At 41.6% G+C, this 11,579-nt stretch overlaps 1 protein-coding gene across 2 annotated transcripts in view; it reads left to right on the top strand.

Moving 5' to 3' along the window:
- zzef1 (zinc finger, ZZ-type with EF hand domain 1) overlaps positions 1 to 11,579 on the top strand; it is a 173,338-nt gene that overhangs the window by 78,380 nt on the left and 83,379 nt on the right. For both annotated transcript variants that reach the window (XM_060912546.1, XM_060912545.1), the window contains exons 21-25: positions 1,930 to 2,049; positions 2,198 to 2,367; positions 7,131 to 7,212; positions 8,607 to 8,808; positions 10,920 to 11,062. In XM_060912546.1, the coding sequence (XP_060768529.1) occupies positions 1,930 to 2,049; positions 2,198 to 2,367; positions 7,131 to 7,212; positions 8,607 to 8,808; positions 10,920 to 11,062 (717 nt within the window). The remainder of the gene's footprint in view (positions 1 to 1,929; positions 2,050 to 2,197; positions 2,368 to 7,130; positions 7,213 to 8,606; positions 8,809 to 10,919; positions 11,063 to 11,579) is intronic.

Below are 11,579 nucleotides of genomic sequence, written 5' to 3'. Positions count from 1 at the left end.
AACCACAGCTAAAAAAGGTCTACTACTGGATTACTTGGACAATCTTAGTCAGGAAGAAGCGAAGGATAGATATATATATATGTGGAAATTAGAGTTTATTAGTGGTTCTGATCCGTACAAAATTCCTCAAAATGACTGGAGTGACGGTGCAGATTTGTGGCCTAGTGTTAGCGTTAGCTACTTGTCGGAATATACTTTCTTTTTCCCCGAAGAGTCCCGACACGGAAGAACAGTTTAAAAAAAAAAAAATCTACAAAAGCAAGAAAAGCTTCTTTGTGTAAAGACTTTTTTTTTTCCCTCTTTTCTCCCCGACATCAGTTTTTGGGAACAGAATGTTGTGAAAGCCAAAGCATTTACTTCTAGAGCTCAAAGGACTCTGACCTGAACTGTGGGCTAGAAGATATTCCCACCCCTCCATGTCTCAACAACCCGAAGGACATGTAGTTACTCAACTATCTGCACTCTGTCATTTATACAGTGATGCTTATTCCTGTTAAAACAATATCTGAAGTGTTATTATTTGCAAAATAACAAAATATCTTGCTCTAGACATTCAAACAATGTTGTAAGATTTTATTTTAGTTTTATCCAGTAGTGGATGGTATAGTGGGCATTGCCTAAACCCTGGAACCCTGTTGAGGTAGAAATGCCAGCACTGTCAGCACAGTGTGTGAAATTGTGGCTCTGACAGTTCCTCAACCTCAGCTACATCACTCCAGTTCATAATTGGCCTCAATTAGAAGAATCGAAATGAAGTTATTAATTTTGTTTATAAGTGCCCATGATTTATTCTGACACATTCTATTTTGCAAAACGTAAATGGGTTACTAGCCTCATTTAAAATCGCCATGACCCTGACCAGGCAGTTACTAAAGATGAATGCTGTAAATGCATTGTGCAGTGACCAGTTCATGTTGAACACATGCACATCTGTAATGTGAGCAAGATGCCTTTCTGGCAAGCTTTTCTCATAACCCAATCTGGGTTTCAGGTGAACCATGTTTTGGTTGACTTGGCCAGGATTTGCAGCAGTAGAGTGGCCAGTTCCTTTCTGCGCACTCACACACATTTCACACCAATGGGCAATTTAGAGTAGCCAGTTAACCTAAGTAACCACAAGTTGGCCTAGTGGTTAGCATGTCTGCCTCTTGACCAGGAGATCGCAAGTTCTACTCACAGTTGGGTCATACCAAAGACCATCATAAAAATGGTACCTAGTGCCATCTGGCAAGGCACGTTGCAATGCAGATGTGAGTAGGGAAGTCAAACTCTGTTACCAGAGGACTTGACCCCCATTGTAACCTTTGCTATATAGACAAAAGGCCGAGGGCTATCGAAATGGAAATCGGTGCCGCACCCATGCTCCTGGTGTGGAAGAGCCCTTTTTTTTTTTTTGAGTTAACCTAACTGGATGTCTTACAGACACGGGGAGAATATGTAAACTCCACACAGAAAGGCCCTCACTGGCCACTGGGCTCGAACCCAAAACCTTCTTGCTGTAAGGCAACAGTGCTAACCACTACACCACCGTGCCTAGACTTGTCCTCCTTATTTATAAGTATTTAATAAACATCTATTCAGTCTGAATGAAGTATTCATATTTGGTTACATCCCTTACAAACAATAAAATGAGTCCCTAGGTTACTAATCCCACACCACACTCTTAACGTAAAAGACAGTAAAAGCCGTTTGATTCCAAAATGGACATTGACATTAGACCAGAATACAACTGCTGAACTTGATACACAGGTAATCAGGCAGTAATCCACGGTATTTCCCAGCTGGGGTGTCTTTACTTTTGATATTCCATGCCATACCAAGCTAATGAGCAAAAAAAAAAAAAAAGTGTGATAAATTACATTTGTGAGCAAGGGCTCACATTACCATCATTTTTTTAAAAAATCCTGTCTCTGTGTGACGCTGGTGTAGGCGATCTTCCTGCTGGAGCTGTGCGCTCTGGACATTCCTCACTGCAGCATTCTCAGGAGTTTCTTCTCTTTGCTGGAGCTGCTCAAGAAGCTGGCCAGCAGCGTCGAGGACTCTTCCAAGGTGAGTGAGACGAATGCTTGTTTGAGGTCATGTCTGAACGTGAGGATTAATTGCCTTGGAAGCAGGAAATGTCCAGACGAAATAGGATCCAGAGTAAACGCATTTGTGCTAGAGTTCTTGTCTAATGAAGCGCTGCACGTTTTTACAGGGGGACGTGGACGGCTGGCAGAATCCTCAGCAGCCGGTGGTGTTGAGGACATGGGCAATGGAGTCCCCTCACAATTATGAAGACAGTAAACATGAGAACACTGTGTTCCTCTGTCCCGGTGCCACGTATTTCGAGGTGGATTTCGACGAACGCTGCGAGACGGAGAAGAGGTACACGTGTTTGTGTTTTTGAAAACTCAGAGAAGCAGCTTTGAGACCAAAAGGTTGCCGGTTTGATTCCCTGGACCAGCAGGAATGGCTGAAGTGCCCTTGAGCAAGGCACCTAACCCCCAACTGCTCCCACAGGCTGCTCTGGGTATCTAATACATCACTCTGGATAAGAGCGTCTGCTAAATACCATTAATGTAATGATGATATTTCACGGTTAATGATGACGAAGCGTTAATCGAGACAAAACGGACTGTAAACCGTCCTCTGTGAAAATGTCAAAAGGAGGAACTACAGCTTCTTTCTACAATCCAAGTAGAAATACAAGTCTTCAGACATTTAAACGGTAACTTAGAGCATGAGCATGCAGAACGGGCGTGGCGATCGTTTAAAATGTGTGGGATGGTCAGTATTGGCGAGCGTGGTGCAGTGAAGAAGCTGGTGTCTGTGAGAGCACTGCACTTCTGCAAGCACTGAGACGCGCACGCGTCCCTTTACCAGGGTCAAGATGCAAGTGGGTCAATTCGCTATCGGTATCAAGAAACATGTCCTCAGATTTGTACCAAGTCTGAATAAATCAGTAAGATAAATTCAAGTTCTGTTCGTCACACACAATCATGCGGAGTACGACATGCAGTGAAATGCTGATTGCAGTCGAGTCACTAAACCTCGAGTCCGAGTCCAGTCTCGAGTCCCTAGTGTTCAAGTCTGAGTCAAGTCCAAGTCATTAAAGAAAATTTCGAGTCGAGTCTGAGAACAAGACTCCATCCGCACCAGTTGACGGTGGCTGTTGCTGCCTTTATGTGAAAGCGTCTCTGCTACTGTGTTGGACTAACGTTACCGCCCCACTGACTGCCCCATTTTAGTTAATAGGCTGTAGATAAAAAGCTTGCTCATCGCTCAGCAAGCCCCGCCCACTATCAACAGGGCGAATAACATGAGAGAGGGTTAACACTAGCTAGTTCATTGGTCAGCAAGCCCCGCTATCAACAGGGCAATGAACATAGCGTGTCACTTCCTTCTCTGGGTGGAGTCTTACCAAATGACGATTGAAGTTCGAGGTCGTCCCCGTCGTCTCCTCGATAGTTCTTCTACATATGGAACACAAAGCAGTGCATTTTTTCCCACTGCACGAGAAGTCTGTATAAGCAAAGCAGACAATCCTAGCCGCTTCTCTCCAGGCATTTTAGCGCCATTAACGTTAGTTTGTTCCTGGACATGACATATGAACAGGTGAATGTGCATTCTCTTGCACAAAATTTCGTATAAAAATTAATGTAGATATTTATATCTTCTGCCTAATTATAGCATGTTACAAAAAATAAAGGAAAAAATCCGAGTCCTCGTGTCCAATTCACGAGTCCGAATGCAGTTAATGTACGAGTCCGAGTCATCAGTGCTCATGTCCAAGTCAAGTCACGATTCCTTAAAATTAGGGCACGAGTCGAACTCGAGTCCGAGTCCTGGAGTAGTAAAAAAGGAGAGAGGGTACAATAGTATAAAAAAAGAATGTGATGATTGACTGCTTCACAGACTATGTATACATATCTGGCTCTGCAATATACACTGTAGAATATACAATATACAGAATATGTAAAAATATATTGCACACAAGAAATGTATATTGCACTATAATTAGGTTGCACAAGATGTAGAACTGTTATAGAAATGTAGAGATCATTCTCATCTCATTATCTCTCGCTGCTTTATCCTGTTCTACAGGGTCGCAGGCAAGCTGGAGCCTATCCCAGCTGACTACGGGCGAAAGGCGGGGTACACCCTGGACAAGTCGCCAGGTCATCACAGGGCTGACACATAGACACAGACAACCATTCACACTCACATTCACACCTACGGTCAATTTAGAGTCACCAGTTAACCTAACCTGCATGTCTTTGGACTGTGGGGGAAACCGGAGCACCCGGAGGAAACCCACGCGGACACGGGGAGAACATGCAGACTTCGCACAGAAAGGCCCTCGCCGGCCACGGGGCTCGAACCCGGACCTTCTTGCTGTGAGGCGACAGCACTAACCACTACACCACCGTGCCGCCTAGATCATACTTGATTTTTAAAAAAATAATTTTATTGAGCTTCACCTTGATGACATAATTGAAAATAACATGTACAAGAAAACAAAATAATAAGTATGATTACGCGTAGGCAGGGTCACCACAACAGTTTACACCAATTACTGCGGGCCCAGTTAATAAAACAAAAGAAGATGGATGGATAGATACACTAATCTATTAAAATGCAATGCAGTAATAGAAAAAATCTGGATGTTAATCTAAGAACAACAGGTAATAGGGCTGGTAAGGATGTGTGACTTCTTACATTTCTCTCACATAGTTTTCCAGGAACGTGAGTCTCTTCTACGTTATACACAGAGATAAGTGCATCATGATAGTAAGCCTGTAACAAGAATTTAAACCGTATGAGAGAAACCTGGGTGAACCTGAAATGTTCGGGAAGAGAGTTCCAAATTCGAGTGGTTCTCACGAAAAGTGAGTATCGGTATGTCGCAATTCTACACTTACAAGGACAGAAAGAAATTACATTGGGATTTGCAGTAGAGCTAGTTGGTATCGAACGACAGGGTAAAATATCAGATGAGATTGTTATAATGGCATTGATGACCTTAAAGAATACCACGTCCTAAAACTGGTGCCAATAGCTAATTGGCGAAAGGTTAATGGCAGCAAGTCTGTCCGTATAGCTGTCCGAGCAAAGAAAGGGGAGGTCTAAAATAAACTTTGACGCCCGATGCGTTTGAGAAGCTCAGCTGACTGCGGACACCAGACTCGAGTAGCGTATCCTAAGACTGGACGAACGACCGCTAGGTACAATGTGCAGTGCGTTCTAACAGATTTAGAGCGCTTTTGCAAGGAAGAGTGGGCAAATATTGCCAAGTCTAGACGTGGCAGGCTGATAGACTCTGACCCAAAAAGACTGAATGCTGTAATTAAATCATAAGGTGCTTCAACAAAGTATTAGTTTAAGGGTGTGCACACTTATGCAACCAGCTTATTGTACTCGATTTATTTATTTATTTATTTATTTTATGCTTTTCAGTTGAATTGTACAGGTTATGGGTCACATTAAAGTGCACATCACGGGTAAATTCAGGAGCAAGATCAATGTAATTCTCCTGTTTTATATTAAACTTTGGTCAAATATCTGTCACATTTTGTGCAATTTTTTTACCTTGCGCAATACCAGAAAAATTCAGTTGAAATCGAGCCATTTGAGGCGAATTGGTCCGCCTCTGAAAAAACTTGGCATTTGGATTTCCCGGCAAACATTGCTTTTCGTGACGTCGCGTGCAGGACGCCTCCCTCTGAATCTTACGTCAGCGCTGGTTTGTTCATGAGAAAACAACCTGGTGGTTTTCTGCAAATTTCTTCAACGTTATCGTGTAATTATTAAAATGGTTAACAGATGTATCGTAGGAGGGTGTAGCAACACCAATCATTATGGGATTAGTACTCATCGATTTCCAAAAGACCAGACAATGAGAGAGAAATGGGAGCGCTTCGTGCGAAGCACCTGGAAGCCGAGGACCAAAGCAGAGCCGAGAAAAAGACAAAGAAAATCGGCAATTCACAAGTCGACTGTTGCCAGGGTAAGAAATAAGAGAGACTATACTCTAAATTAGGTGTTCCTGTGTTTGTGTGGTACACGGATAATGTTATTTATTGACGCGCACAAAAGTAAACAACACGAAAGCGCTGGGCGATAATACACTTCACATGTATCAAAGGATCTGCGTGTCAGGGCTTGAGATCTTGGGACGTGTCAAACACATTAAATGTACGGTATATACAACCCTGCTTAGCCGATTCCATGTGTGTAGCTTATGAAATCTTTCTCCTACAGTAGCCAGTGCTCTTCTAAATGAAGAAATATCTAAATACATAATAGTAATTTAGAAAAAATATGATTTATGTAACAATAGATAGATGAGCATTGATGCATGAATCCATGGGGTTAGAAGCTCAGGCGACAATTCCATATTTCAATGCAAAATCGCTCGCTGCTAAACTTGGTCTACACAGGCTGTGCCCTGAAACCGTGTAAGCTCTCTCAGCCTGCCGGTGGATCCGCACATGACGTCACGATTCTGGCTCCAGACTCCCTTGGGATTTTTCCAGACGCGTTTTATTTTATTTTTTTCTGCTGTAGACGGATGGCCTTGTGCAAAATTACCCTTCTGGATGAGCGTGTAAAGGGACATACTTTCATATAAAAAAAAAAACACAAAATTGGTCCAGGATATGCACTTTAAAGGTGGGAAAAGTTTTGAAATTATTTATTGTGGTCTTGGGTTTTTCTGTTTAAAAAAAAAATTTATAATAATTTTAACAGGGTGTGTACACTGTATGTGTGAGTTATTTGGGTTGTTACCGACATCTGGTGAGAATTTCATGTCAGTAGCCTCAACAGAAATATATTTACTGAGGAAAATGTTGACGTGTTCAATACTTATTGAACTGTATATGAAGATGATACAAGAGATATGAGGATGAAGTGGTGGTGATACCTAGTTCTTTGTTACTGTTAATGTCCTGAAGAAAAGCCCAAATAGCCTGAGGGAAGAAGCTCCTCCTCGTTCTGACACATCCTTACTCATGAATGTTCCCTTCTGATAGGATTGCACACGTAACTTGGGCAAAAATCATTCATAAAAAGTGTTTTCTACTTTAAAGTAAAAGACTTGCCACACTGCTATCTGTTAACCAGCTTGTGTTTTCCTGAACGGGCAGGTACGACTATTTGGAATTTACCGATTCCAGAGGAGGCAAAGTGCGGTATGACATGAAAGTCGGCTCTGAAAAGTGGCCAAAGGTGAGCGATAAATTTGTATCACTTACTCCTAATGCTGACACCATATTGGTCCAATTATCTCGAGCAACTCGTGTCCGTAAAGCTTTAATCTGGTACGCTGAGTGAATATGGTGTCCATGTTTGAAAATAAAATCACCTCGTGTGAAAGATTTTTGAAAAAAAGAAATACTTGTGCAATAAATTCACTCGCTCTGACCCTTTTTTTTTTTTTTGTGCATACAACCCCGATTCCAGAAAAGTTGGGACAAAGTACAAATTGTAAATAAAAACGGAATGCAATGATGTGGAAGTTTCAAAATTCCATATTTTATTCAGAATAGAACATAGATGACATATCAAATGTTTAAACTGAGAAAACGTATCATTTAAAGAGAAAAATTAGGTGATTTTTTTTAAATTTCATGACAACAACACATCTCAAAAAAATTGGGACAAGGCCATGTTTACCACTGTGAGACATCCCCTTTTCTCTTTACAACAGTCTGTAAACGTCTGGGGACTGAGGAGACAAGTTGCTCAAGTTTAGGGATAGGAATGTTAACCCATTCTTGTCTAATGTAGGATTCTAGTTGCTCAACTGTCTTAGGTCTTTTTTGTCGTATCTTCCGTTTTATGATGCACCAAATGTTTTCTATGGGTGAAAGATCTGGACTGCAGGCTGGCCAGTTCAGTATCCGGACCCTTCTTCTACGCAGCCATGATGCTGTAATTGATGCAGTATGTGGTTTGGCATTGGTATGTTCAAACTCTTTGCAATTTTACACTGTCGAACTCCTTTCTGATATTGCTGCACTATTTGTCGGTGCAGAATTAGGGGGATTGGTGATCCTCTTCCCATCTTTACTTCTGAGAGCCGCTGCCACTCCAAGATGCTCTTTTTATACCCAGTCATGTTAATGACCTATTGCCAATTGACCTAATGAGTTGCAATTTGGTCCTCCAGCTGTTCCTTTTTTGTACCTTTAACTTTTCCAGCCTCTTATTGCCCCTGTCCCAACTTTTTTGAGATGTGTTGCTGTCATGAAATTTCAAATGAGCCAATATTTGGCATGAAATTTCAAAAAGTCTCACTTTCGACATTTGATATGTTGTCTATGTTCTATTGTGAATACAATATCAGTTTTTGAGATTTGTAAATTATTGCATTCTGTTTTTATTTACAATTTGTACTTTGTCCCAACTTTTTTGGAATCGGGGTTGTATAATTTCGCAAACTATATTGCTGTTATATTGGTGCACTTCTGTATACTGTGATATCTTCCATATTTTTGGATGTTCTGTATAATTCCAGATATGTCTATTAAATGCTAGAAAATGTGTTGGAGAACGAAATGAAGCAAAGCACCAAAGGAAATGTGGTGAGATGAGTTTGTAATTGATTTTATTGTTTTTAGAAAGTGACGTTTAAAGCAGGCCACCAGCTGCAGTTCCTTTTCCACTCGGACAGCAGTAACACTGAGTGGGGCTACAAGTTTACAGTAACAGCATTCGGGCTTCCAGACATCAGCGTCTCCTGGATCTCTGACCTGCAGCTCCTCGTGTCGAGGCTGATGGGTCGCCTGGCTTCACGCACCATGGCGTTCAAATCCTCAAATGGTATATATGAGATTTCTGTCATTATATTATTATACATACAGGGCACTTTTTCGATGGAATAAAAACATGTTCTGTTCCCTTCTAGCAGGTTTCATTCATTCGGTTTGATAGCATGCAATATTGTTAGCATTTCGCTTATCCTACGTGTAGTATGTCACTCTACCCAATGGAGAATGAGTGTTGAATATGGTTTAAGATATTGCATGGTTGTCAAGACAACATGTCACACGTCGGAGCTGAAGCGAATATCCAATGACAAAAGTTTTCTTCTGCACATGCGCAGAAGCATTTCTTTGTTTGCTGGGAAAGAGAAAGAAGAGGATAATCCAGTGCGAGGATTAGGCACTAAATGAATAAACTGAAATTAAAGCCGTGTTGAACACCCGAAAGGCTACCAAACCTTCATTAGATATTCTTCACGCATATTTACAAGCAGTGGCGAACCGTTACTATTCGAGCTGGGACTTGAGCTCAGCCAAAACTTAGACAGACACACCAAAAAAGCAACAGGGTAAAGGATTTAGTAAGGGATTAGCGGCAGGCTGTCAGATCGCGCCGTTGTGTGTAGCTGTCGGTGTTGATTTTAAAAAGTAAATTACACAGGGGACGGCACGGTGGTGTAGTGGTTAGTGCTGTCGCCTCACAGCAAGAAGGTCCTGGGTTCGAGCCCTGTGGCCGGCGAGGGCCTTTCTGTGCGGGGTTTGCATGTTCTCCCCGTGTCCGCGTGGGTTTCCTCCGGGTGCTCCGGTTTCCCCCACAGTCCAAAGACATGCAGGTTAGGTTAACTGGTGACTCTAAATTGACCGTAGGTGTGAATGTGAGTGTGAATGGTTGTCTGTGTCTATGTGTCAGCCCTGTGATGACCTGGCGACTTGTCCAGGGTGTACCCCACCTTTCACCCGTAGTCAGCTGGGATAGGCTCCAGCTTGCCTGCGACCCTGTAGAACAGGATAAAGCGGCTAGAGATAATGAGATGAGATGAGATGAAATTACACAGGGAAATGATTACTTAAGTCTGAGTGAAAAATACTGTAGGGAGCGTGCAGCATGGAAGAAGAGTCTGGAGACAGAAAGCTTAGTTTCTCGGTCGTTAGCCTGTGCTACTTGCTCTCGATAGCATTGACTTGACCGCTTTATTAGCATTCGCTAACACTGCTGATGAACGCTACACCGGCTGGAAGGTGACTTCACTACCAAGTCGTGGTTAAGCTCACGTTGGCCTTCGTGAAGCCGGAGGACAATACATTTTTAGTCCCGCTCACTATAAATCAAAATCTGATTGGTTAAATCATCCGTCACTTCCTACATAAACATACACTGCTATGGCCTTCTGTCCCGGCAATGAAATCCTAACCAGTGAGTGAGCCAGCTCTAAACTCTTCTCAGCCTAGAGACACCAAACAAATAAATCTCACTGGATAACTCGATTTTAATGTTTTCAGGACAGTAACCCTTATATTTCTGAAGGAAATTTGATAGAAAATGAGGCTAAATTCGAAGAGAATAATTCTAATGACATTATGAAAGAATGAAAGAAATTAAATATAACATTCGAAATGCTGAGATGTTTAGGCCTTCTCTGAAGGCCCTGATGGTTCCCCTCTGTTTACAAGAGAAAAACATACCAACGGACATCGAAAAACTGGAAGAGTGCGCGTACAGTATGTATTATAATAATAATGATAGCTGGCTTTTTCATGGTATATCAGATATATTCCATTCAGTTAGACTCTTCTTCGACTCATTCAGTATTATGCTAGCTGAATGGAACATATCTGATATACCACTCAACGCCAGCCAATATTATTTAAATACGTCATATTTCTGAATTTTTCCACTTAACGTCCCGTTCATGTGATCATCCGGAGAAGTGGAGGTGATCACAGTATAGGTGTGTAACTCTTGACTGCTGATGTTGAATCAGGCTTTTTTTATTTTTTAATTATTTCAGCCACTGGAGATGATCCTGGGATTTATCATATAGCCAATCCAATTCCCCGGTTCCAAAAGCGTGAACCCAACAAACAAAAGGCCACCAATCCATAACCTTTAGTGTGAGATACTCGGGTTGTTAATTACTTCATGGCTTGTTTTTGGCTTGTTTTTCTCAGACGTTCACAGCGTGAAGGAGCTTCCTGCAGCCATGATGAACCACGTGATCGCCTCTCCTCTGTGGAAGCCCGTGTTCACACATGGCGTGAGTCGACAAGCCAGAAGTCGAGAACCTGAACACCGTAGCGATGACGCGCAACAGGTACAAGCCCTCGAAGAAACGGATCATTACATCAAACATCGCTTAGTTTTTAAGCCGCTCACTTTTAACCTGTGAAATGTAATACAGTCTCACGTTTTGTGATAATTCTATAATTAAATGCAGTTTGTGTTCCTTATTTATTTAGACTTCCTCTATAGTTTAGGGATTTTGAAATCAATTTCAATCAGTGAAAAGTTGTCGTATTGAAATGCACCCGAATACGACATTGTTATACTGCAACAGATGGAGCGAGTCAAATATAAACAAAGAACATCACAAGGTGATGTAACTTTAGCGAAAAAATTTAATGGTTCATATTTATATATTTAAGTTATCCCATTAAATCGAGTCGTACATGAGCTATAAGCCATGTATGATGAGATTGAGTGGAATAACTGTTTTATTCTATCCACGTTCACTGGATTTTGAGAAACAGAGCATTTTTATTTTTAGCAAATTCGATAAATAAAAACTTTATACAAAACGTCTGACAAAATAATTTCCGCTTAGAATGTAA

The sequence above is a fragment of the Neoarius graeffei genome, chromosome 28, assembly GCF_027579695.1.
Source record: "Neoarius graeffei isolate fNeoGra1 chromosome 28, fNeoGra1.pri, whole genome shotgun sequence".
Classification (NCBI taxonomy): domain Eukaryota; kingdom Metazoa; phylum Chordata; class Actinopteri; order Siluriformes; family Ariidae; genus Neoarius; species Neoarius graeffei.
This window is presented reverse-complemented; position numbering and strand designations above follow the sequence as displayed.